The sequence below is a fragment of the Carcharhinus amblyrhynchos genome, chromosome 27, assembly GCF_965287045.1.
Source record: "Carcharhinus amblyrhynchos chromosome 27, sCarAmb.v2.hapA, whole genome shotgun sequence".
In the NCBI taxonomy this organism is placed as follows: Eukaryota; Metazoa; Chordata; class Chondrichthyes; order Carcharhiniformes; family Carcharhinidae; genus Carcharhinus; species Carcharhinus amblyrhynchos.
The window spans coordinates 11,941,174-11,968,234 of record NC_137350.1 but is presented as its reverse complement, the minus strand read 5'-3'; the positions used below and the strand labels follow the sequence as shown (position 1 = coordinate 11,968,234).

At 44.7% G+C, this 27,061-nt stretch overlaps 1 protein-coding gene across 1 annotated transcript in view; it reads left to right on the top strand.

The window, feature by feature from the left end:
* Positions 1-634: 634 nt before the first annotated feature.
* LOC145359245 (integrin alpha-8-like) overlaps positions 635-27,061 on the top strand; it is a 119,664-nt gene continuing 93,237 nt past the window's right edge. The window contains exons 1-4 of the mRNA XM_080213744.1: positions 635-963; positions 10,695-10,825; positions 19,098-19,195; positions 25,032-25,203. Of these exons, the coding sequence (XP_080069870.1) occupies positions 770-963; positions 10,695-10,825; positions 19,098-19,195; positions 25,032-25,203 (595 nt within the window). The 5' untranslated portion in view covers positions 635-769. The remainder of the gene's footprint in view (positions 964-10,694; positions 10,826-19,097; positions 19,196-25,031; positions 25,204-27,061) is intronic.

The following is a 27,061-nucleotide window of genomic DNA, read 5'->3' as shown; positions in this document are numbered from 1 at the left end:
TGGAACAATATCAGGTCACAGATGATCCTTTTGATTTAATTTGATTTATTATTGTCGCATATATTGGTATAAAGTGAAAAGTATTGTTTTTTTGTGCGCTATGCAGACAAAACATACCGTTCACAGAGAAGCAAAGCAGACAGTGGAGAATGTAGTGTTACAATCATAGCTAGGGTGTAGAGACAGTCAGAAACATAGAACAAGAGTAAAAGATAGAATTTGAGGGTAGGCTGGGCACAGCTTGCAAAAGTCACCATGGCCCAGCGCTATCTTGGAGTGGACCTTGACAGCGATCAGCAAGAGGTAACTTTTGCCTCATCCTTGATATAAATTCAACCTTCGAGTAAAAGAAGGAGCAACATTATGACCTATGTTTAGTCTCACCTAAGTACCTCACTGCATAAATATATCAGTACTACTTCCATCAAGTCATTCTTGTGTTCAATGTTTGACTGTTGCTCCAATTTTACTTCAGATTTTACAATCTCATTGCTTTGTTAAACATGTCTGTTCACTCTGTAGCTTCAAGACAGAACGAGGCTAATCTTTGTAACCCAGAACACTCATTCTTTTTCCTTGACGGAGGCATGTCACAGCGTGCGCTGATAAATATTTTCACAGAATCATGTTTAACCACAGTGATCTAAAGACTGGAGAAGCTACAGGCGCAATTTCCTTCCTGATTTGAGGGAGTGACCGATGATCGGACACTTATTTGACTTTTATTTCTCTTCATTGTGTTTGATGCAGGCACAGTTACGAGCTTGTAATGATGCTGCCCTGTCCCAGGCTGGTGTGGGAACCACTCCTGTGCTATTTGAGGGGAATTCTGCCATTTTTTTCCTTCTTCCTATTGCACATCCACGCATTTAATTTGGATGCAGAGAATCCAGCTGTTTACTCAGGACCCGCAGGAAGCTATTTTGGATTTTCCGTCGAGTTCTACATGCCAGCTAACGGGATGTAAGTATTTTCCTGCTGCTTTGGTCTTTCGCGCATCGAATTTTAGTTCGTTGCTCAAGAATTTAGCAAAGTGCTTTACAAAGTGCTGAGGTCTGGGATTATATCCAGGGTCACTGTCCAACACAGGAGTTAACAGTGCTTTTGAGCGCCTGGGTATAAGGAGCTGGCCACTGGCATGCGTTTGACTTTGCCAATGGACAGGAGAGCACCCCTTGGTCACCCAAAGAGCACCGAGAATGTGGCATCAAAGCTGTCCTGGCAAAAGGTGATGGTTGAGGTGAGCAGAACACGGAGGTTGAGAAATACCTCAGAGTTTTACTGTCATGAAAAGAATCATATTTGTATCACACCTATCACTATTGCCAAAGATCTCTGGGCAAGGGAACCAGACCTGGTAAGTGGGGGTGGGCAGATCAGGACTGAATACTAATGTCAGAAGGCTTTTAAAAGGAGAGAAATGGTAGTGAAGACAGAGTAGTAATATCACTGAGCTGCGGGTGGCACAGTGGTTAACACTGCTGCCTCACAGCTCCAGGGACCTGGGTTCAATTCCCAGTTTGGGTCCCAGCTGCGTTTGCCCCGAAATCAGAAAATCCTGCTTGATCTCAATAGTCCATGGTCCACCCCTTGCCCACTCCAATTTCTGGGGCGGACGGAATAGGAAAGTTCACCCCATAACCTTGTCATGATGCATACAATGTTCACAGCAACAATGAGCAGTCACTATGAGTAAAAGGTGGCACAGTAGTTAGCCTTGCTGTCTCGCAGTGCCAGGGTTCAATTCCAGCCTTCGGTGACTATCTGTGTGGGGTTTGCACATTCTCCCTGTGTCTGTGTGGGTTTCCTCCAGGTGTTCCGGTTTCCTCCCCCCATCTTTGCTCAAAGATGTGCAGTTTGGGTGGATTAACCAAGCTAAATTGCCCTAAAGTTTCCCAGGATGTGTAGGTTAGATAACTTATCCATGAAAAATATATGGGGCTACAGTAATAGGGCAGGGATGAGGGCTTGGGTAAGCTACTCTGTCAAAGAGTCAGTACAGACCAATGGGCCGAATGGCCTCCTCTGCACTGTAGGGATTCTATGATTCTATTCTATGATTCCAATAACTTACAGACCCAACCCCCTCTGGGGGCAATGGTTCAAATCCCAACAGGGCGGCTGCTGCTGGAATTCAAATACAATGAACTAAAAAAGTGATTTGCAGGGAAAATTCTAGAAAGCATAAAATAGAACCACTTGGAAAGAAGGGATCAGAGGAACCTTTATCTCAAAAATAGAATAGGCCACGGGTTTAAATGGACAAAAAGAATCAGGAAATGCTGCTTTAGACGAAGGAGATAATTTTGACTCAGAGTGAGAGACTATAATGAGTAAGAGGGAATCAGCAGCCTGTTAGTCTACACACTGTCTGCACACTGGCAGACTTACAGAGAGCAGTGAGTGAGAGTGAGTGAGCTCCAATGGAAAGAACCTGGGTCAGGGTGAGAAGAAATTGTTCCTTATATTGTCCAGATTCCCACGATGGGGATAGCGATGGCCAGCAGTGCCAGAAACAGCCAGGCCCAGGCGTTAGCACTGCTGCCTCACAGCACCAAGGACCAGGGTTCGATACCTGGCTTGGGTCACTGTCTGTATGGAGTCTGCACATTCTCCCCATGTCTGCGAGGGTTCCTCTGGGTGCTCCGGTTTTGTCCCACAGTCTGAAAGATGTGCTGGTTAGGCGCCTAGGCCATGCTTAATTCTCCCTCAGTGTATCCAAACAGGCGTCAGAGTGTGGCAACTAGGGGATTTTCACAGTAACTTCATTGCAGTGTTAATGCAAGCCTACTTGTGGTGCTAATAAACAAACTTTAAAAACTTTAAACTCATTGTGGCTTCTGATGCAGATGCAAACAGTTCCAACAGCAGCTGGGGTAAAACTCGATCACACCCCCCAGAGAGAAATATCGATGGAAGAAAGATTACAGGAGTGTCCCCACCTCCCCCCCACACCCCTCCCCACCCCTGCTCCCCCTCCCAACCACCCCCCAAAAAATGAAAGCTCTCTGTTAGAGAGCTCTCTGTCAGAGTTGGGTGCTTTCTGTAGCAGCCCAGGGATCAATGAATCACAATTTAAGAGCAAGCACACCCAAAGCACAGCCAGTCTGCAGGAAGTGTATCTGTTGTCACCACCACTTCTCTCTCTCTGGATGCAATAAAATCGCTGCAGACTTTGAATCTAATACACCCACCCTGAGGGTGGTATGGTAGCACAGTGGTTAGCACTGCTGCTTCACAGCTCCAGGGACCTGGGTTCAATTCCCAGCTTGGGTCACTGTCTGTGTGGAGTTTGCACATTCTCCTCGTGCCTGCGTGGGTTTCCTCTGGATGCTCCACATTTTTCCCACAGTCCAAAGATGTACAGGTTAGTTTGATTGGCCATGCTAAAAATTACCCTTAGTGTCCTGAGATGCGTAGGTTAGAGGGATTAGTGGGTAAATATGTAAAGATATGGGGGTGGGCGCTATGTGGGATTGTGGTCGGTACAGACTCGATGGAGACTCTTGTTGCACTGTAGGGTTTTAACGATTCGATGATCACACTCACACACACTTCTCAAGTCTGGAGGATCCCTCATCAGAATCAGAGACCTGCTCGCAAATCAGTATTCCATTTTGGAAGCTGGTTCCTCAAGGGAGTGCATTCAGAGCCAAACTTCTGACACACAAGCCCATGACTGTACCAGAGACCAGGAGGAAGGAAGGACCAGTGACAGTGATAAGGAGATTCATTAGTGAGGGGAACAGATAGGTGTTTCCCCAGCCGCAGATGTGACTCCAGGATGATGAGTTGCACCCTGGGGTCAGGGTCAGGGATGTCACTGAATGGCTGCAGGGCATCCTAAAGACGGAGAGTGATAAGTCAGAGGTCATGGTACACATCGGTACTACGATAAAGGTAGAATGAAGAGGGAGGTCTTGCATGAAGAATTCAGGGAGTTAGGCAGCAGATTAAAAAGCAGAACCTCAAAGGTTGTAATCTCTGGAATACTCCCGGTGTCACATTCTAGTGAATACAGCAATAGGAGACAGGGCAAGAGTTGCAGAGGCAAAGTCCTGTCAGGGATAGTCAGCATGGCCTTGTCAGAGGGAGGCCATGTCTCACAAACTTAATTGAATTTTGTGAGGAGATGACTGGGTCTGTAGTGCAGTTGATGTAGTTTAGATGGATTTCAGCAAAGCCTTTGACAAGGACCCACATGGGAGACTTATAAAGAAGGTAAAAGCACATGGGATCCAGGATAACTTGGCAAGTTCGATCCAAATCTGGCTTAGTGGTAGGAGACAGAGCGTGGTGGTAGAAGCGTGTTTGTGTCACCAGAGGCTGGTGTGTAGTGGTGTACCACAGGGATCAGTGCTTGGTTTGCTTACTGTTTGTGATATATATGAATGATATAGAGAATGTGGGGGTAGGTGCGGGGGAGGGCTGGTAAGTAAGTTTGTGGACGACATAAAGTTTGAAGTCTCACAACACCAGGTTAAAGTCCCACTGGTTTAGTCAGAATCACGAGCTTTCGGAGCGCTGCTCCTTCATCAGGTGAGTGACTCAACCCATTGGCTGCCCCAGTCCTTACATTGAAATATAGACATAGAAGCAGGAGTAGGCCATTCGGCCCTTTGAGTCCACTCTGCCATTCAGTTTGATCATGGCTAATCATCAGACGCAATATTCTGAACCCCCCTTCCCCCCATATTCCTTGATCCCTTTAGCTCCAAGAGCTAGATCTAATATCTTCCTGAAATCAGACAATGCTTTGACCTCAACTACATTCTGTGGTTGTGAATTCTAGACATTCACCACCCTCTCAGTAAAGAAACTTCTCCTCACTACAGTTCTAAACAGTTAACCCCTTATCCTCAAACTATGACCCCTAGTTCTGGACTCCCTCACCATCAGGAACATTCTTTCAGAATCTACCCCGTCTAGCCCTGTTAGAATTTTATAAGTTTCTATGAGATCCCCTCTCACTCTTCTAAACTCCAGTGAATATAATCTTAGCCGACTTAATCTCTTCTCATATGACAGACCTGCCATCCCAGGAATCAGCCTGGTAAACCTTTGCTGTACTCCCTCTATAGCAAGGACATCCTTCCTCCAAATGTGATCTCACCAATGCTTTATACAATTGCTGCAAAACATCCCTTTCCCTATACTCAAATCCTCTCACTATGACAGAAAATGTCTTGATGTGATAAAAACATGTTTTCCACGTGTCTTCGGACTGTCTTCTGCCTAAGGTAGGACTCCACCCACTGGTGTGATTACCCACTCTCAGTCCCATTGACCTCTCAAGTCCGGTGATCCTCTTCTGCTGTATTGTCTTTAATGGGACAAACACCACAATCACCACATCCCTCCCCCTTTAACTCATTTATACAATCTTCAATAACTAAGTTACTTAGTCCTAAACTCTAACTAAACGTTATAGACCTGAGTTGGACAATTATAAATTGAGTCTTAGAGGGGTTTTTGTGTTTTGTGTAGAATGGTGTAAATCTGTAGACTGAGATGCTTCTACAGGGTTGACATAACAGGAACTGCAAAGAACGGGTCCCTCGTTTGGCATAGGCAGTTCATTACTACTTGTTTCTGCGGAAATATCAGTTTTGTCTATAATAGGTTCATTATGTACTTTGGTGCTTACGATTTCCAAAATATTTCTTAATGGGTCATTGATTGGACTATGTATCCAAGCATAATTTCTTATTGGTAGGCTTAAACTACATACAATTCCAATTATAGTCTTGTGTGGAGCGGCTCCATACAGGCTTGCTGCTTTTCCATTCACGTGGCTATTTCAGCAATCTCGTTCTGGCATGTAATCTCAGTTTCTTTCTCTGTCTGAATTGCTGGTTCAGCTGTCAATTTCAATATTTTTCCCTTCTCAGTTAATTCCTCATTGTCAAACTTCCTCCTTCAAGCTCTGATTCTCCCGATTCAGTTCTTCACTGGACTTGTTCTTATTTTCTAGCTGCGTTTTCAAGGGTTCAGTATATTATCCATTATCTCATTAAATTCTCCTTCTCCTTAGCTTCATTTCATCAATTTATTGCAACTCTTTTGTCAGTCATTTCATCTTGTTGTTTTAGTATCTCCTCCAAAGCTTTAATTCTTTTTCCTGATTTCTTTTTTACGCTCAATTGGCCTGGTTTCTTTAGAAGTCTATAATTTCTGTCAAGGGGAATTTCAACATATACATTTCACAAATGGAATCTTCATTTCTACTCATCTTAACTTCAGCTAAACCCTATTTAGCTTCACTGCCTCTGTCTCTGACCAAGTGTTGACTTGCTTCCATTCTGCAGTTCTCTCACTCTCCTTTATTTGGTCATTTAATGTCTTTTGTTGTTCTCCTTCTAGTGTCTTCTGTCATTGCCTTCCTTTTGGAGCCTTTTATTGTCCTCCTGGGGTCTTTGAGTGTGTTCCTGGGGTCTTTCGTTGCCTCTACTCTAAGGTCTTCATTCTTATTAACTAATTCATTGGACATGGGAATTGCTGGTTGGCCAGCAGTTACTGCCCATCTTTAGTTGGCTTTGAACTGAGTGGCTTGTTCAGTCATTTTAGAGAGCAGTTGAGAGTCAACCACATTGCTGTGATTCTGGAGTCACATGTAGGCCAGACCAGGTAAGGATGGCAGATTTCCTTCCCGAACAGACATTTCCTCCTCTGAGGTCTTTCATTGCCTTTTCTGTGACTTTGACACTGCTTATGGACCTTTTTTAAGAATTGTCCTCTATCTTCCCCAATTTTCCTGTTCATTGCCCTCTTTTCCTGCTTGTGCTTCCTATCTTAAATGTATCACCACTTTAAATGTAATATCTCTTTAAATGTCATATCTTTTTAAATACATTACTGCTTTGAGACTGTCAACTTCTGTCCTCTGGTTCTCTGTGATTTTCCCGTACGTTTATAGATGAGAACCTGGTAGGTCATCCTTTGAACTTTTTAAAAATCTTATTTTTACCGACAGGAAGTTCTCTTGGTGATCTCTACAAGTTTTTTTCTCTCTGGCCATTTGGAGAGTCCATTCTTCTCTTCCTTTGATGTGCCAGTTCAGTTTCACTGTGAGATCCAACACTCTCGAGGTTTTTCAACTTATTTTCTGAATAGTTTGAGGATTACACTCTGAAACCTTGGAACTTGCTGCCTGCAGTCTCTCAATAAGAAGTCTCATAACACCAGGTTAAAGTCCAACCAGTTTAATTGATAGATCTCCACATCATGCAGTTTCTCAGTGCAGGGACTGCTACCCTGATCCCCTCAGGCTGGGCTTGGATGGAGAGCCGGGCAATCTCAATCTCTTCACTTTCCTTCTCTCTGGAGACTGAGCTACAACTCTGTGGGGCATTTTTTTTATTTTTCACTCAGAACACTGCTCTGTCTTCTCTTTGCTTTTTTAAATAAAAAATCTTGTAGCAATTCTTTGTCCTTTTTTTAAACTTAAGTTCCACTTTTCCTTAAAGACAAAACAAGGACGGCACAATGGCCTCACAGCTCCAGAAATCTGGGTTCGATTCCTGTTTGTGTGGAGTTTGCACATTCTCCTTGTGTCTGCATGGGTTTCCTCCGGGTGCTCCGGTTTCTTCCCACAGTCCAAAGATGTACGGGTTAGGTGCATTGGCCATGCCAAATTGCGCCTTAGTGTCCCGGAATGATTAGCTAGAGGGATTATTGGAGTAAACATGTGGGTAACAGGGATAAGGATAGGTGGGATTGTTGTTGGTGCAAACTTGATGGGCTGAATGGCCTCATTCTGCATTGTAGGGTTTCTAAAACTCTTGCTTCTGATGGTTATTTTCTCTTCACTTTTTTCTCTATATATTTCTAAATTTCTGACTGTACCGGCTAATTCAGGTTTACTCTGCGTCTGTCCCTCAATCTCTCAAAATCTCACTACTCACTCATCTCGGGCCACAGACAGTGTCCTCATAATACATGTTACCCTTGTTGCCAATATAATGATGCACACCAGAGACTTTGTCAGGAATGCAAAGGATATTTATTAACAGAGGCCAGCAGCCCCCTGGCTGCCTCAGTCTCTACATGTCTTCAGATTATCTTCTCTCGAAGAGAGAGCTCCATCCCCGGGGAGATTCTCACCCTCAATCCCAACTGGGCACTCAAATCAAGTGATCCTCCTCTGCGGTGTTGCCCTTGAAGGGACAGTCACCACATCTATCATTTTACCTTTGGTTGCATTGGCCTGAAATTTTCCAGTTCCCTGTCTGCATCTTTCTGCCTCTCTGCTTTACATTTCACCTTTAAGATGGTTGCTTAAAAACCAACCTCTTTGACCGAGCTTTTGACCTAACACCTCCTTATGTGGCTCAGTTGATTCATAATTTGTTTCATAATTCTCCCATGCAACATCTTTCATTACATGAAAGGCGCTACGTAAATATAGATCGCTCTTGTTGTTCTTCAGGGGTGACCAATGATAAGGGATCAACAGGTTTGGGAGCAAGATAGATACAAAAACAAAGACTAGGATTACAGATGATGTGGAGAATAAACAGCACCACAGACTAATTGCCTCTATTGGCTATTTTCTGTGTTACAATTTCGACATGATTTTCTGTAATTAGAGAGGATACATTCAAATTATTTTAAACATTTTAATTGAGGTTTTCCCCTCTACACCTTTGGCTTACCTTTACAAAGTTAATTAGGGATGGGTAATAAGCACTGCCCTTCTCAATGATGGTCATTCCCCAGAAACAAATAATGAAACAAAACCATCCCTCCCAGTGGGGATGTAATTGTACAGAACAAATTGACTCTGTCCGAGGCATAGCCTACCTTCTCACTGGTGTATTTTTTTCAGTTAGTGCTTTATACAAATTAGCACACAGTTATGAGGTGAAATAAAATTGCGACATAATTATGCAAGGGGTGTATATTCCAATCCTTTGACATTATTATTCTTTACTCTGTGTTTTGTAAGTCTCAAAACAAATGATTCTATAAGACATCGAGTGATTCAGTACTGAGGTTAGAGTTTTGACTTTGGATCATTTTGCTTCCAAAAGTTTTGAATAAAAGTGCTAGAAGTCACTTTCAGGCTTAATGCACTGCTGGAGCCATGAGATAGAAAGGGAAGCAAGATCTTACAAAGATGTAAGCAAGGGCTAGGAGGTGGACTAGGACATGGAATGAAAGGCAGATAATTAGTCACAGATTACAAGACATAAGAACATAAGTAGTAGGAGCAGGAGTAGGCCATCTAGCCCTTCGAGCCTGCCCCCCCCCATTCAATAAGATCATGGCTGATCTGAAGTGGCTCAGTTCCACTTTCCCGCTTTCTCCCCATAACCCTTAATTCCCTTGCCTATCAAAAACCTATCTACCCGTGACTTAAATATATTTAGCGAGGTAGTCTCCACCACTTCAACGGGCACAGAATTCCAGAGATTCACCACCCTTTGAGTGAAGAAGTTCCTCCTCAACTCCGTTCTAAACTGCACCCCCCACTTATCTTGAGGCTGTGCCCTCTAGTCCTGCTGTCCTTTCTGAGCGGGAAGAACCTCTCTACCTCTACCCTATCCATCCCCTTCATTATCTTATACGTCTCGATAAGATCCCCCCTCATCCTTCTAAACTCCAACAAGTACAGACCCAGTCTATTTAGTCTATCTTCATAGTCCAACCCCCTCATCTCCGGTATCAGCCTAGTGAACCTCCTCTGCACTCCCTCCAAGGCCAAAATATCTTTGCTCAAGTGCGGCGACCAAAACTGCACACATAGAATACAGACATTGGGGAGAAAGAAGAAGAAACTGGGGATATTGAAATATAGAAGGTAAACAAAACACACATTATTACAAAGTTAAGAGGCCATTGCCCTTTGAGGCATAAGGAAGCATTGCTGCCTCTGAGTGCCAGGGACTCGGGTTCAATTCCAGCCTTGAGTGACTGCCTGTGTTGAGTTTGCATGTTCCCCCCATGACTGCGTGGATTTCCTCCAAGTGTTCCAGATTCCTCCTGCAGTCCAAAGATATGAAATTTAGATGGATTGGCCATGATAATTTGCCCTTTAGTGTTGCAAGATATGTAAGCTGGGGGGTAAGCAGGGTAAATGTGTAGGATTATAGGGATAGGATGGGGGTGGTGGGTCTGGGTAAGATGCTCTGTTGGAGAGTTGGTGCTGACTTGATGGCCTGAATGGCCTCATTCTGCACTGTAGGGAGTCCATGATCTTCTATAAAGGGTTCAGAAAAGGATGGGTCCAGATTCTAACAGACTTTTATAGCCCTTTGTCTCATCATGTCCGCACTGTCCATCAAACACCAATCTATTCTCATCCCATTTTCCAGCACTTAGTCTGTAGACTTGAATGGCATTTCAAGTGCTCGTCTAAACACTTTTGAATTGTTGTAAGAGTTCCCACCTCTACCACCCTTTCAGGTAGTGAGCTCCAGATTCCCAGAACCCTCTGGGTGAGAAAGGTTTTCCTCAAATCCCTTCTCAATATAATTTAATAGAATGCAGAGAAGTTTCAGCTAAACTTAGATGCACAAAGCAAAGGAAAGCACTTCACTTAACCATCGACACTTTTGAAGAAAAGGAATCAGAAGTTTATCAGTCTAGAGAAGAGATAGAATCATTGCCAATTCCTGGGAATAGTTAATAAGAATAGAGCAATATCTTACAATAGAGAAACATGTTTTAAATATTTTTCTGCTTCCTTCCAGTTCAGGTATCCTGATTGGTGCCCCCAAGGCAAATACGACACAAGAAAATGTAATTGCGGGTGGATCAGTGTTTCTCTGTCCGTGGTCAAGTAATCGGAGCCTGTGCAGTGTAATACCATTCGATACTAAGGGTAAGATATTACTTCAATAGCAAATGCAGTTAACTCTGTAAATTTTGGAGTGGGTGGCTGTTGTAGATTGTTATTTAATCTGTAAATGTCTGAAAACAGCTAGGAACTACTCAATTAGGGACTAATGTGTTATATGTGAGTGTTTCGGAGGGGCGCACCTCACAGCTCCACTGGAGGCTAAGGTGATAACCAGTCAGCATGGCAGAATTAAACCTAAAGGGTGGGACTTGACAGCCTTACTCGTCCCAGTACCATAAAATCCCGTCTGCAGTCAACAGATCATCCCATTGCCCGCCCCGATTCCCGTGGAAGGCGGAGTGAGAAAATTCCGGCCAAAGAGTTTCTGATTTTTTCAGCTGTCAAGTGTGATTATTAATGACATCTGGGAAGCAAAAGACAGCAAGAACACATCGCAGCAGCATCTCATATTACACCTAGGATGGTGTGGCCCGAATAATAAACCTGGTGTTGTCAGACTTCTTACCGAATACAATACACAGGAGAGAGGGCATGAATAGTGGTAACATTTCGGCCAATCTGTCTCTGTCAATAAAGGTTCCAATCATTTTTAAATTAGATTCTCAAACTTGCAACTGACTTTTACAGTTAAACTGAACACCAGTTGCGGCTTGTTTTCTTTCTCAATAAACACAGTGTGCTTTATGGTGGTAAAATGCTGTGCCCCTTCTAAGTTAAACAGCACACTGAAGTCAGTCTTTGACCAGGCAGTACTTGTCCTCAAGTGTTGCCTGGTGATTCTGCAGCGTATGTAACTCTTTGAACCATTCTCTGCCTGTCTTCCAGCAGTTTTTCATCTTCTTGCTGTGTCCACTCTGCTTGGCTCCTTTTAAACTCTCCGGCAGTTCTCACAGTTAGCTACTGCCTTCCAGAATGTCGTTCTCCGACTGCGTGTTAAGCCACATCTTCAATTCACTGAATCCCTGAGTGAACTCAGCACTGTAAGAAGTCTCACAACATCAGGTTAAAGTCCAACAAGTTTATCTGGTAGCAAACACCACTGGCTTTTGGAACGCTGCTCCTTCTTCAGGTGAGTGGGAGTTCTGTTCACAAACAGGGCATATAAATTCATAAACTCAATTTACCGAATAATGATTTGGTATATGAGCCTTTACAGCTAATGAAGTCTTAAAGGCACAGACAATGTGAGTGGAGAGAAGGTTAAGCACAGGTTAAAGAGATGTGTATTGTCTCCAGACAGGACAGTGAGTGAGATCTTGCAAGCCCAGGCAAGTTGTGGGGGTTACAGATAGTGTGACATGAACCCAAGATCCCGGTTGAGGCCGTCCTCATGTGTGCGGAACTTGGCTATCAGTCGCTGCTCAGCAACTCTGCGCTGTTGTATGTCATGAAGGCTGCTTTGGAGACTGTTGCACTTTTGATTTACGTTCAAGGGTGTTCGGAATCCCAAATGAGTTGATCTATCAGCCTTTTATCCGTTTCCTTGAAATTGCATTTCCTGGTGACATTTCTCAAGCTTGTTAAGAAGTTGTCAGCAGCTCACCTTTGATGTTGAAATTTATACTCGTGAATCTGATGACTTGACTTTGGCTGGAGACAGGTGCCGAATTTTTCAACCTTTTGGCTGGGTTTTTACTGTTGTCCACAATCATTTTTCAATTATTAAATAATGTCAATCTTTTCCTGCCCACAGGAGGATGCAGCAAAACCTTTACTCTTCACTATTGCCTTTTCAAATGCTCCTGAGTGTTAATCTACATGTTTGTTTACACTTCTCAAATACCTCCAGGACACATCAGCTTCTGAATCCATCAAGGGCTATAGCTGTGTGTTCATTGTTCTCGTGTTCATTTAGTGCTTGCCTAATTCACTCAATTTTCTCTTTCCCTCTCTCAGCTGTTAATTTATTTTTCGCAATCAAATTCAACACTGAATCTGTTAAAATATTTTAATTTCATTCACTGAAATCCACTGCCACCATGCTGTGTCTTCTACTTCATGCTGCTCTCCACGTGACTTGCGGATGGCTACATTGTTGCTCAGCACCTGACTATAATGTAGCAACAAATGTGGCACCCCAGAGGGACATTCTCCTAACAACTTAGAACATAGAAGATAGAACCCTACAGTGCAGAAGCAGGCCCTTCGGCCCATCGAGTCTTCACCGAACACAATCCCACCCAGGCCCTATCCCCATACCCCTATACATCTACTCACTAATCCCTCCAACCTACACACCCCAGGACACTTTATGGGAGGCACGGTGGCACAGTGGTTAGCGCCAGGGAGCCGGGTCCAATTCCGGCCTTGGGTGACAGTCTGTGGGGAGTTTGCATGTTCTCCCCGTGCCTGCATGGGTTTCCTCCGGGTGCTCCAGTTTCCTCCCACAGTCCAAAGATGTGCGGGTTAGGTCGATTGGCCATGATAAATTGTCTCTTAGTGTCAGGAGGATTAGCAGGGTAAATACGTAGGTTTACAGGGATAGACCTGTGAAGGATTGTTGTTGGTGCAGGCTCGATGGGCCAAATGGCCTCCTTCAGCACCGTAGGCGTTCTATGATTCTATGAACCAGTTCCTAACTGTTTACTCATTATATAACAACATAACACCAAGCTTTGGATTAAACCAAAGCCTGTCTACCCTCTCAGGTGAATGCCGTGATGATATTTTGAAGACAAGAAGGGTTGCTATCCCTGTAGTCCTGCCAGTGTGTAAATATGTCTATCAATCAATACTGCAAGAAACCTTTTCAGGTCTGAGCCCTGAGTTCCCAAAAGCCATCCCTTACCCACTCGAAGGTGGCATTGCTGCAGGCCAGAGGGATCCTGGCAGCTGCCTGGATTTTGACCATTCATTTGTTCACTTGCAGCAGTCCCAAATCAAATGTTGATTCATTCAATGGTAAACCTTTGTAATCATGAGTGACGTGAGATTGGGCAAGTGGATACAATCAATCAGAGAGTGCAGTCAGTTATGTCCCACATTCACCCGGAGTGAAAACCTGAATTTACCGTTGGACCGGAGCAGGAGTCAGAGCCTCAGTGCTAAAATAAAGCTCAGGAGGGGAGACGTGAGGAGAAGTCTTTCACACAAGGGTGGTGGGTGCTTGGAAAGCACTGCTGGAGGGAGATGGTAGAAGCAGGCATTCTAACAACGTTCAAGGTGTATCTTGATGGACACATGAACAGGAGGCGAACATTCATTTTGATCATGGCTGACCATCAAATTCAATATCGGGATCCCACCTTCCCTCCATATCCCTTGATCCCGTTAGTCCCAAGAGCTAAATCTAATTTTTTCTTGAAATCACACAATGTTTTGGCCTCAACAACTTTCAGCAGTCGTGAATTCCACAGATTCACCACCCTCTGGATGAAGGTATTTCTCCTTACCTCAGTCCTAAAAAATTTACCCCTTATCCTCAAATTCTGACACTAGTTCTGGGCTCCCCCTCCATTGGAACATTCCTTTGAATGTACCCTGTCTAATCCTGTTTGAATTTTATAAGCTTCTTTAAGATCCCCTCTCAATCTTCTAGACACCAATGAATACAATTCTAACTGATTTAGTCTTTCTTCGTATGACAGACTTGCCATCCCAGGAATCAGTCTGGTAAACCTTTGCTGCACTCCATCTATAGCAAAGACAGTCTTCCTTTTATGTTCATAATGTGGCCAACCAGGTTGATTATCAACTTGTGAATCTGTTCAGTACATTCCAATAGTGAGCAGGGAGTGACACCTGGTCAGCCATATTTTGGAGGGAGTATTAGAGCCTCTGCTAGCATCACTCTTCAAAAGCATTGGATCCTGGGACATTAAAAGGAAATCTAGAACTTTATTCTTATAGCCATTTTTTAAGATGGATTTCCTGGTGAACCAAATGATGGCTGCTACAAGTCACCTGATGACAGACTTGACCTGTTGTCTGGAGATAGTCCTTGGAGTTACAAGAATAAAATAGTTATTTCCTGAGCCAATTGTATCTCACACCTCATTGTGCAGACCCCTTCTCATTACGACAATCAGGGGTCGTGCACGTCAAAACTGATTATGATTCCAGAGCTTCTAACAACTCATATCACACCCAGAACTATCCAGGTCCACTTCAAAGGGGAATCAAAGGGTCATCATTCAGCAGCTGATAAGCTCCCCTTGCTACCGGAGTCAGTGTGTTTGCCTAAGCAATTGCTTTTCGACTCCTAACCCTTAGTAAAGATGGTATTCTTTCCATAAATAATGAGTAGGAAATTATCAATCCCAAAATCAGTTCCCTTTTGGAAGTCACTGTGGAGAAAGAAGGTCACATGACTCGAGTGACCATTTTGAATTTATGATATGTTTTTGATTTTGGGGAAATCCGCAGACTGGTGTGTTAACATCAGCTGGAAAGGTGAGCAGCCCAGCTGAGTAAGCAATCAATCGCCACCTCTTAACTTCAGGAAGCCCGCTTGATTTTAAAAGTCTCTGACCAATACCTGTCAGCACTCTAAGCACAGAAAACCCATCGTGTAACATCATTGATTTCAAGAAACTGATCGTAACTGAGCACTGCCACAAAGGAAACACCCTCTGGTCTCTGTAAATCACATGAACTAATATTCAATTCAGTGGATCTTGTACTGTAATACTCCATTTTGCTACCTGCATTGTGTGCGTGAATACCTGCTTGTGTAAATGTGTGTCTGTGTGTATTTGCATGTGTGTGTGCACACCTCTGTGTTGGTTGCGTGCTGTGTGCATGTATGTGCATGTTTCTGTGTTTGTGTGCATATGTGACTGTACATATGTTTAAGTTTGTGTGTGTGTCTATGTGTTTCTGTGTCTATGTGTTTCTGTGTGTGTGTTTGTGTGTGCATATGTGACAATGTGCGTATGTCTAAGTTTGTGTGTGTGTCTATGTGTTTCTGTGTCTAGTGTTTCTGTGTGTGTGTGTGTGTGTGTCTGTATGTGTGTGCATGCGTGTGTGTGTGTGTCTGTATGTGTGTGCGTGCGTGCGTGTGTGTGTGTGTGTGTGTGTTGGAGTGGGACATTGTGGACACTCCTCCCCTGGGTTTCTTTTCAATGTGAAACAAACAAGCCTCCTGAGTTGACCATAATGTCAGTTTGCTGTGAATAATCTGTAATTTCCAAACCAAGGGATTGGTAAACCCCACCACTGCACACTTTAAATTCACAACCCTTTCTGCTTATGGACAGGTGATAAGAGGAAATAGACACAGTTCTGTCAGAAACATCAGCTCCAGGCTACAACATACATTTCATGGGTTTTTTTAATGTAAATGCATGGATTTCCATAGTAACTTCATTGCAGTGTTAATGTAAGCCTACTTGTGACACTAACATATAAACTTTAAAACTTTAAAAGTGTAACTTGCACTCCTTCAGGAGCAGGTGTTGGGTGACTCAGTTGGTTCAGGACAGTCGTGTTGGTGCCAACAACACAAAGGTTCAGTACACGTTCTGACTAGGGTTGATTTGGGAACTGTCCCTCTGCACTGCCTGTGCTGAGGCTGTGGGCCAGACCTGCCTTCGGGCAGAGAACTCAAGAAGAAGAAAGCATCAATATCGGCTCAGTTGGTAGCTGCCTTACCTCAGAGTCAAGATGTTATGGATCCGGCTTCCATTCCCGTGTCTTGGGCACATACCGCAGGGTCTAATTTCAACACAATATTGACAGAGTGCTATCTTTCGGACGAAGTGTTGAGCTAAGGCCTAATCTGGTTTCTCAAGGTGGGCATGATATGGAGAAGCCAGCGTTGGACTGGGGTAAACACAGTCAGAAGTCTCACAACACCAGGTTAAAGTCCAACCAGTTTCTTTGATAGTAAACCCACAAGCTTTCGGAAGTGCTGTTTCTTCGTCAGGTGTGTGGAACTTTCCAGGAACTTTCCACACACCTAACGAAGGAACAGCACTTACAAAAGCTTGTGGGTTTACTATCAAAGAAATTGGTTGGACTTTAACCTGGTGTTGTGAGACTTCTGACTGTGTTCTCAAGGTGGGAACAGAGGTTGCAAAAACCTGTTGGAATACCTGAAGGGAAGTTCTCCTGCTCACCAAGCCAACATTTACCACTCAATCAATACCACTAAAAACAGATTACCTGTTTATTTATCCCGGTGCTGTTTGTGACGTGTGCTGAGCTGGAAATGGTTGATAGCTTCAGGGTCCTAGGGGTAAATGTCATTTCCAATCTGTCCTGGTGCACCCACGTAGATGCTGCAGTAAAGAAAGTACATCAATGCCTTTAGTTCCTCAGAAGACGAAGGATATTCAACATGTCTAAATGACTCTCATCGACTTCAATAGATACACCATAGAAAGCATCCCATCTGGATGTATCACAGCTTGGTATGACAACTGCTGTACCCAAGACTGGATGAAATTATAGAGCTGTGAACACAGCTCAGTCAATAACATAAACCAGCCTCCCATCCAATGACTATGTCTACACTTCTCACTGCCTCAGAAAAGCAGCCAACATAATCAGAGACCCCTACCAGCCCGAACGTATTTTCTTCCACCCTCATCCATCTGGCAGAAGATACAGAAGTTTGAAAACACGTACCAAAAGATGGCACTGGAGCGTGGCAACCTCTTGCAAGCTGTGCCCAGTATACCTTCTAATTCTATCTTTTTATTCTGGTTCTATTCTCCCTCTACACCTGAGCTATGACTGTAACCCTACATTCTCCACTCTTTCTTTTCCATCTCTATGAATGGTATGCTTTGTATAGCGCAAGATACTCAAGAGCAGCTTCTTTCCCGCTGTTATCAGACTTTTGAACGGATCTAGTTTATTTAGTTTATTGATTAATGTCATAAGTAGACTTACATTAACATTGCAATGAAGTTACTGTGAAAATCTCCTGTCTCTCAGATTTCATTGATAGTGAACTGATCTTCTCTGCACCTTCTCTGTAGCTGCGACATATATTCTGCTCTCTGATCCATACCCTGATATACTTACGTACGGTATGATTTGTACGGATAGCTCATAGAACAATCCTTTTTACTGTATCTCGGTATATGTGACAAAGAAAAAAAAGTTTAAAAATAAGTGGAGACCTTGTTAGGTGAAAGTTAGCTGTCGTTTTTTTTATATTACACCAACAGCTACACTTCAGGCCATCTGGAAATGAAGTTGTCTCATAAGTGGCCAATCTGATGTTGCTAAATGACCCACTTTGTGTAGAGAAATACTCCCAAGTCCTTACATTTCCTTTTGCTAGTTTGCGCCTCTGCCTCTTGTTCTGAGTCAGAGTTTATCTTGAAATGGTGCTCTTGATAAACATTTGTTACTCCACCTGGCATCTTAGGCCTCCTCTCATTCAAGATTGAAGAGCCTGAATTTTCAGGAGATGATTAAAGCATCTGTACTCTGTCCTGGTTGAGGACAGGCTTGAGATTTGTTATGACGTTCCCCATGACTGAGTAACCTTGCAAACACCACGGCCCAGTCTGCTACTTAAGGAAATGTACTTCCTGCAAAGACGGACGAATACCAAATACATTAGCGAATGAATGATTTATTAAGGTAAATAATTATGTACAGAGAGTGATGTAAAGACTACTGTACTCTACAACTTGAAACTCCTAACTGCAAGGAAAACCCAGTTCCAGGAATCGCACGCTCTGGCCCAATTAGCTAAATGGGTCACATGAGTTTCTGAGAGTTTGCCCGTTAAAGGGGCAAGCACTATCCTTGGGTGGAATCCTGGTTTATTGTTCTATTTCAGATTTCCAGCATCCAATTTTGCCTTTATTTATCCTCACTGGACGGCACGACAGCACAATGGTTAGCACTGCTGCCTCACGGTGACCCGGGTTCGATTCCGGCCTTGGGTGTCTGGCTGTGTGGAGTTTACACATTCTCCCCATATCTGGGTGGATTTCCTCTGGGTGCTCTGGTTTCCTCCCACACTCAAAAGATGCGCAGGTTAGGTGGATTGGTCATGTTAAATGGCCCCTTATTGTCAGGGGGATTTACAGGGTTCCAGGGAAATGGCCTGGGGTGGGATTGTTGTCAAGCAGGCTTGATGGGCCGATTGGCCTCCTTCTGCACTGTAGGGATTCTATGATTAAATTGTGCCGCAGGAAGATTCTGCACAAGCAGGAAAGTAGGGAAATCTGAAGGAAGAAGCTAAATTAAAAATGGCAAATGAGGGTGGGGTATTCTGATAAGGGATATGATGAATTAAGTTCCATGTATAGAGTCTATAAACTAGCTGAATGTCTTTCAGCTTTTAATACAGATGCAGATTTTCAATAACCTGAATTTTTACCTGCAGGTGACCAACTTATCCAACATTCACCAGAAGTTATAACGGAATATAAATCTAACCAATGGTTTGGGGCAACAGTCAGATCACACAAGGAGCAAGTTGTGGTGAGTTCATGTGGTTCAAATCAAGGCTTAGTGGGGTGGGAGTGCCTGTGGATTTGAGTCAAGGGGTTGTATACTCAGTGTTAACAGCAAAGATTTGGTGCAAAGAATCAAGGAAAGGTGGGAGGGGTTAACGTCCTGTAAAAAATATGATTCAGAAACAAAATTAGGCCATTCAGCCCATCGAGTCTGCTCCACCATTTGCTCATGGCTAATATGTTCCTCATCCCCAATTTCCTGCCTTCTCCCCATAATCTTTCAACCCATTACCACTTAAAAATCTGTCTCACATGTACACATACACATGCACACACATACGTACATACACATGCACACATATACATGCACACATGTACACACACACATGCACACACAGATACACGTACACACACATGCACACACATACATACACATGCACACATATACATGCACACATGTACACACACTCATACAGATACACATACACACGCACACAGACAGACAGACAGACAGACACACACACACACACACACACACACACAGATCCCAGCATCTCTGCTGTCTTCAAGCTTTCCATCCATGTATAGCTGTTCTCAAAAACAGAAAATGCTGGAAAATCTCAGCAGGTCTGACAGCATCTGTGAAGAGAGAATAGATGATAAGTCAAGATGACTCTGACTCGAAACATTGGCTCTATTCTCTCCCCACAGATGCTGCCAGACCTGCTGAGTTTTTCCAGCATTTTCTGTTTTTGTTTCAGATTCCAGCGCCCACAGTATTTTGCCTTTCTATCTGTCCTCATGTTCCCAGTCTCAGTAACCCAATCCCTGATGAGTGATCGGTGCTTTTCTCCGATTATAAACAATAAACGTTCACTGTGTCCAAACTCGCCCAGGTCCCGTTCATCTTTTATCCTTGCGCTCCCTGACTGACATTGGCTCCCAGTCCAGCCACACCTTAATTTTAAAATTCTCAATTTTGGTTTCAAGTCTTCCATGGGTTAATCCCCTGGGATTTGTAACTCCTCGTCTCTCCACTGGAAGGGGAACAGACAGTGCTTTTCCATGAATGGGCTAGTTATTAGCCAACGATTGCAAGAAAGAATGGTGAGCGAGTTCGCGCAGTTGAGTGGGGGGAGATTGGGTGTGGGGGTGGGAGGTGGAGGGGGGCCAGACAGAAGGCACACCGGCACAGAAGGAGTTGCAGCCTGCTATAGGAGCAAACGGAGAGAAAGGAAGTCTCCATCTTGAGGCACCTTCTCAGAACTTTTAAATCTTCTGAGTTAAAAATACACAGCCACAGCTCCTGGGCCACAATTATAGACCATATCCATTGGGTAGTCCATGACTGTAGCTGTAGTCAGGTAGGTGGGGAGAGACTGAAAGCTGGTCAGGAGTGCTGGCCCTTGTAGGCCTCATCCAGGCAGCTGCCCTCTTCCCCAGGCTATGTGGGACCTGCAGCCTGACTGAGAAATTCCAATTAGCATCTGATAATTGGCTTTAAAGCTGCCCTGATTGACATCCTGTGGTTTGCAGGTCAGCAACCCCACTCTGATCAGGGAAAGTGACTCAGGGGTGAGATATAGAAAGGTACACTTTGCTCCAGAATCCTACAGTGCAGAAGGAGGCCACTTGGCCCATTGAGTCTGCACTGACCACAATCCCACCCAGCCCTATCCCCATAACTCCACGTATTTACCCTACTAATCCTCCTGATGCTAAGGGGCAATTTAACATAGCCAAACAACCCAGCCTGCACACCTTTGGAGTGTGGGAGGGAACCGGAAGAACCAGGGAAAACCCACACAGACATGGGGAGAACATGCAAACTCCACGCAGACAGAGACCCGAGTAAGCAATTATTGATTTCTGAATTCATTTATCAAATAGATGGGGAAGATAGTTTAAGTGTTAGTGTCACAAGTAGGCTTACATTAACGCTGGAATGAAGTTACTGTGGAAATCCCCTAGTCACCACACTCTGGCGCCTGTTTGGGTACATTGGAGGAGAATTTAGCATGGCCAATGCACCGAAATGGCATGTCTTTTGGACTATGGGAGCAAACTGGAGCACCCATAAATAACCACGCAGACACAGGGAGAACATGCAAACCCCGCACTGACAGTGACTCAACAGGTTGATTTGAACCCGGGCTCCTGGCGCTGTCAGGCAGCAGTGCTGTGATGGTGCCGGCAAACCGGCATGGATGTCAATGGCACCATACTACATGCCCACCCACATCTGTTCTCACCCATAGCTTCCTATTTAATAGTTAACAGTGCTGGGCATAATAAATATAGAGACATAGAAGATAGGAGCAGGATGAGGCCATTTGACTACTTGAGACTGCCCCACCATTCATTACGATCATCTGATCATCCAACTCAATAGTCTAATCCCGCTTTTTCCCCATAACCTTTTGATCCCATTTGCTCCAAGTGCTATATCCAGCCACCTCTTGAATATATTCAATGTTTTGGCATCAACTACTTCCTGTGGTAATGAATTCCACAGGCTCAGCACTCTTTGGGTGAAGAAGTGTCTCCTCATCTGATTTATGAGGAGAGATTGACTAGACTAGGATTGTCTTCACTGGAGTTCAGACAAATGAGGGGGGATCTCATAGAGACTTATATAAAATTCTAACAGGGCAGCACAGTAGCACAGTGGTTAGCACTGCTGCTTCACAGCTCCAGGGCCCTGGGTTCGATTCCCAGCTTGAGTCACTGTCTCCTCGTGTCTGTGTGGGTTTCCCTTGGGTGGTCCGGTTTCCTCCCACAGTCTAAAGATGCGCGGGTTAGGTTGATTGGCCATGCTAAGGAATTGCCCCTTAGTGTCCAGGGATGTGTAGGTTAGAGGGATTAGTGGGTATAACGTGTAGGGATATGGGGGTAGGGCCTGGGTGGGATTGTGTTCGGTGCAGACTCGATGGGCCGAAGGTCCTCTTTCTGCATTCTAGGGTTCTATGATCTATGATGATGACTAGACAGGGTAGATGCAAGGGAGGATATTCATTTCCATCCTAAACAGTCTACCCTGAACCCTCGCACTGTGATTCGGTTGTGGGCTCCCTCACCATCAGGACCATCTACCCTGCCTAGTCCTGTTAGAATTTTATATAATTCTCTATGAGATCCCCCCTCATTCATCTGAACTCCAGCGAAGACAATCCTAGCCTGGTCAATCTCTCCTCGTACATCAGGGAGCCTTTAATATTCAGCAGGTCTCTGATGAACAGCTGTTTACTCTGCCTTCTTCAGAGTATTAGTTTGCTAATGGAACGCTACTGGCTATGCACTGACTAGATTCCTGATGTGCTTGAATTAAGTGGCAGTGATAAACGTGACGCCACATTTAGGTGATTAATTATTGAATAAAGCAGATACTTCAACAACATAAAATAAATTTCTCCCCCGTTTTGTATTTGCAAATTGTGCTTTCCGATGCTCTGCCCCTTGCTGGGGTAAAGCTAACATTGCCACCTGCTCTCTGATTCCTCAATTAACTAGACAGTCTTCAGATAAAAGCTGGAACCTGAAATAAAATCTGGGTGCTGGCAGACCTGCCGAGATTTTCCAGCATTTCCTGTTTTTCTTGGATATTCTTAATGTCAGAATCCCGCAATTGTGCGTCAGTGGGTTCTTTAATGGGGTTGGCTGGGGGTGGGGGGGTAGTGTAGTGAGGTGGGGGCATCCCAGTTGAACTCGCATTGATGTTTAGACCTCTGAGGCGAGATCCTCCGGCCTCCCAGCCTTGTTTTTCCCACTGGCGGGAGGTGGCGCGTTGTTTGCCAGTGGAGGGATTCCCAGGTCTCGTTGCTGTCAATGGGAATTTCCATTAACGTCACTCCACGGAAACCCACGGGCACGGCTGTGCTGTCGGAGAACCCCGCCAGCGTGAACACTCAGAGAATTCCGGCCCTGTTCTTTTGTGAGCAGAAAGCTGCAGCATAGCTACTGATAACAGGACCCCTCCTTGATTTTTCGCTCATCTCCTCGGAGGTTAAGCCAGCTTTAGTTTTTTTAAGTTTATTTCTTGGTGTCACAAGTAGGTTTACATTAACAAAGCAATGAAGTTACTTGAAAATCCCCTAGTCGCCACACTCTGATGCCTATTCAGGTACACTGAGGGAGAATTTAGCATGGCCTAAGCACCCAACCAGCACATTTTTCGGAGTGTGGGAGGAAACTGGAGCACCCGGAGGAAACCCACGCAGACATGGGGAGAACATGCAGACTCCACACAGGCAGTCACTCAAGCTGGGAATCAAACCTGAGTCCGTGGTGCTGTGAGGCAGCAGTGCTACCATGCTGCCAGGAGCTGGCTATTCCTGCTATTGCTGGCCATTGCTACATCCATCACGGGAGTCTGGACAGTATAAGGAACGAGTTCTTCCCACCCTGACTCACTGCCAGCAACATCGCAGCAGAGATCAGTGCAATAAAGAGGTTGTCAATGTAAGATAGGCAGTAATAAATCCAGCGCGGAATTCAGGGGAAACACAAAGAGCAGTTAGTGTGTGGGACTCACTGCCAAGGGGACATGTTGTGGCTTATAATATAGATGCAGTGAAGGGAAAACTAGAGAAACGGAAGTGAGAAAGGCATATAAGGACATGTTGATCTCAGGTTGGATGAATAAGAGGGGGAGGATATTCGTGCGAAGCACTGGCATAGATCAGTGGGGCCGAATGGCCTGATTCAGTCCTCAGCACGAATCAGGATACTGAACCATGATGCAGACGAGTTTAGTATAAACCCCTGTGGTATCTTCGCCCATGACACACTGGAGGGAATCCAACATTTTACATTCAAAGGATTGTAAGACATTGCCTGTTTATAAGAACTGACAATGGATATCTTGACTGCGGATCTTTTGAATTCATTAGGACTTTCTGAGTTGGGCGTGAGTTGTTTTGGTGTCTGCATCATTAATAATCAGTATTTGCAACACTTCAGTCTTTCTACTAAAGTTCACAGATCAATGGTTGACTTCTTGAGCTCTCGTCTCCTAGGTTGAGTGTTACTTTGAATCAGTTTGAAATGATAAACTTTGGCAGACAATTTCCAAGCAAATGAAAGATGGAAACTGATTCAGTCAGTGCAGAAAGGCGACAGACTCAACGTCTGGGTCTGTTCTGACTGAGCCAGCCTTCAGCCAGGGGATTTGTGGAGACGAAAATCAGTCAGGGTTCCTCGTCCAGTGGCCAACTCAACATCCACCATTGCATGGAAGGTGGGCGAGGGCACGGAGGTTGTAAAAATCTTAGATTTCCTCCCTCCCGCCAACATTCAGTACAAGAGTAGGAATGGTTCCAGGGCAAAATCCCTAGGGAGTGGATGAAGATGGCACATGTAGCCTTGTCAGGGTTTCCCACATCCAAGAAGAAATCGAATTGTGCATGTGAGTGTTTAGTGAGAAGATGATCGGACAGAGTTGCGATTCTCCTTTAGGAGTAAGTATCATTTTCAAAATAATAGACTTCCAAAGCAATTAATGTTGTCAATGCCTGGTGGCACAGTGGCACAGTGGCTAGTGCTGCTGCCTCACAATGCCAGAGAACCTGGGTTTGATTCCAGGCTTCGGTCACTGTCTGTGCTGAGTTTGCACATTCTCCCTGTGTCTGCGTGGGTTTCCTCCGGGTGCTCCGGTTTTCTGCCACACTCTGAAAAGACGTGCTGGTTAGGTGCTAAGTTCTCCCTCAGTGTACCCGAACAGGCGCTGGAATGCGGCGACGAGGGGATTAATTACATTGCAGCGTTAATGTAAGCCTACTCGTGACACTAACAAATAAACCTTGAACCTCGAACAGAATTTGCGGTGAGCTACCAACACTTGCTGTTTGTGATCAATCCTGCAGGCCTGTGCACCGATGTATCACTGGAAGTATTCGAGCTACTTCGGAAATATAGAGGAGACTAGTGGACCATCGCCTGTGGGTGTATGTCGAATAACAGCTCAAAACTTCAGTACCTTTGTAGCATTCTCACCCTGTCGTTCCAGGATCACGAACCACGATAAAAACAAAAACAGTAAGAGGATATCTGGTGTAAAATGATGAGATATTCAATGAAGTTCCAAAGTTTGAAAGTTGCGAACATTTGTGGTGCATTGTGACACCCTGACAACATGGAATGGGCAAACCCTGAGAAACAGCAATCAATCTTTGCACCACCCCTGGGGGGGTGGGGGTGGGGATGGGAGGTGGGAGGGTTGGTGGCGAGATTTTCCAGCCTCACTCATCCCGAAACCGTAAAATCCCTTTCCGAGGTCTGCCCCTTACCCGCCCCCAATTCCCGTGGTGGGCAGGACTGTAAAATCCCACTCAAGTTCACAGAAAGACAGCTGAATTCTTGAGGTTTTGTCTTCTCGGGTCAGTTTCACTTTGAGTCGGTTTGGAATTAGGAACCTCGGCAGATAATTTCCAAACAAATGAAGAATAAGAACAGGTTCATTACGAAGCCTGTCTCCCACTGCTCTCCCTGAAACCACCACCTCTCTGGTACTTAAGCGGAGATGACTCACAGGTTTCATTCTTTTTAATAAAATGTATGTTACAATCACATGCAAATCTGGCTGAAATTGCAAATTCGTATTTGTCGACACCAGATGCAGCCTTGTTTGAATAAGAACATAAGAAATAGGAGCAGGAGTAGGCCATCCAGCCCTTCGAGCCTGCCCCGCCATTCAATAAGATCCTCCACTGCTCCTCAACAGACCCTCCCTCCAACGCGCTCTCCCAGTCCACATTCGCCAATTCTTCTCTCATCCTACCGTACTCCCCTCTATTCAAACAAAGGACGCGTGTCCGGGAACCCACTTTCTCCTCCTCCATCTGCACCAGAAACTCCACCATACAATGATCACTCTCCCCAAGAGGATCCTTCACCGCAAGGTCCCTAATTCTACCCGCTTCATTACATAGCACCAGATCCAAGATAGCTCGCTCCCTCGTCGGCTCCAACACACACTGTTCGAGGAAACTATCCCGGCAGCATTCCAAGAACTCTTCCTCGAGCCCCCCACGTCCAACATGGGTCGACCAATCAATATGCAGATTGAAATCCCCCATAACTACGGCCGTCCCATTCCTGCACGCTGCACTTATTTGCGCGTTAACAGCCCGCCCCATCTCCAGATCATTATTCGGGGGCCTATAGACGACACCCACCAGCGTCTTCCTCCCTTTGCTGTTCCTAATCTCCACCCACAACGATTCCACCCTCTGCTCCTTGGCTCCAATATCATCCCTTGCTACCAAATTGGTCTCGTGGTTTCTCTTCTCTGGGTTTACGAACATAAATTGTGGGATTCTTGGTTCTTCTATTTCTCGCGGCAAAAGATGGCGTATCGTTTGCTGGCAGTGGGATCTTCCGATCTTCCGGATCAATAGGATTTCCCGTTGACTCTGCACCACATCACTGGGAAATCTACAGCGAGGGCTACGCCGTCAACGGCACCCGAGGTTCCTGCCGGCATTGAATTCTAGCCAAAGACACCAACAATGTGTTAGGGATTGGTTAACATATAAATGGCTGGGTCTGTTTATTAAGGAGAAGCAGGAATAGGTAGCATTAGGAATTGGAGTGCTGTATTAAACCCCCTATCCAGTTACTCCCTCACAGCAGAACAAAGCTGTGTCTAAGGCTCGTGAAACATTGCATAATTTCCCCTCTAGTATACCAAAAACATAACCTTGCCCAATTAAAGGTTTACCACAGCTATTAGACTCTCATTCCTTACTCAGAAGAGTCTGGGCTTTTAGATTTGGTTTGATTTGATTTATTATTGTCACATGTATTAGCAGACAGTGAAAAATATTGTTTCTTGTGCACTATACAGACGAAGCATACCATTCATAGAGAAGGAAAGGACCGAGTGCAGAATGTA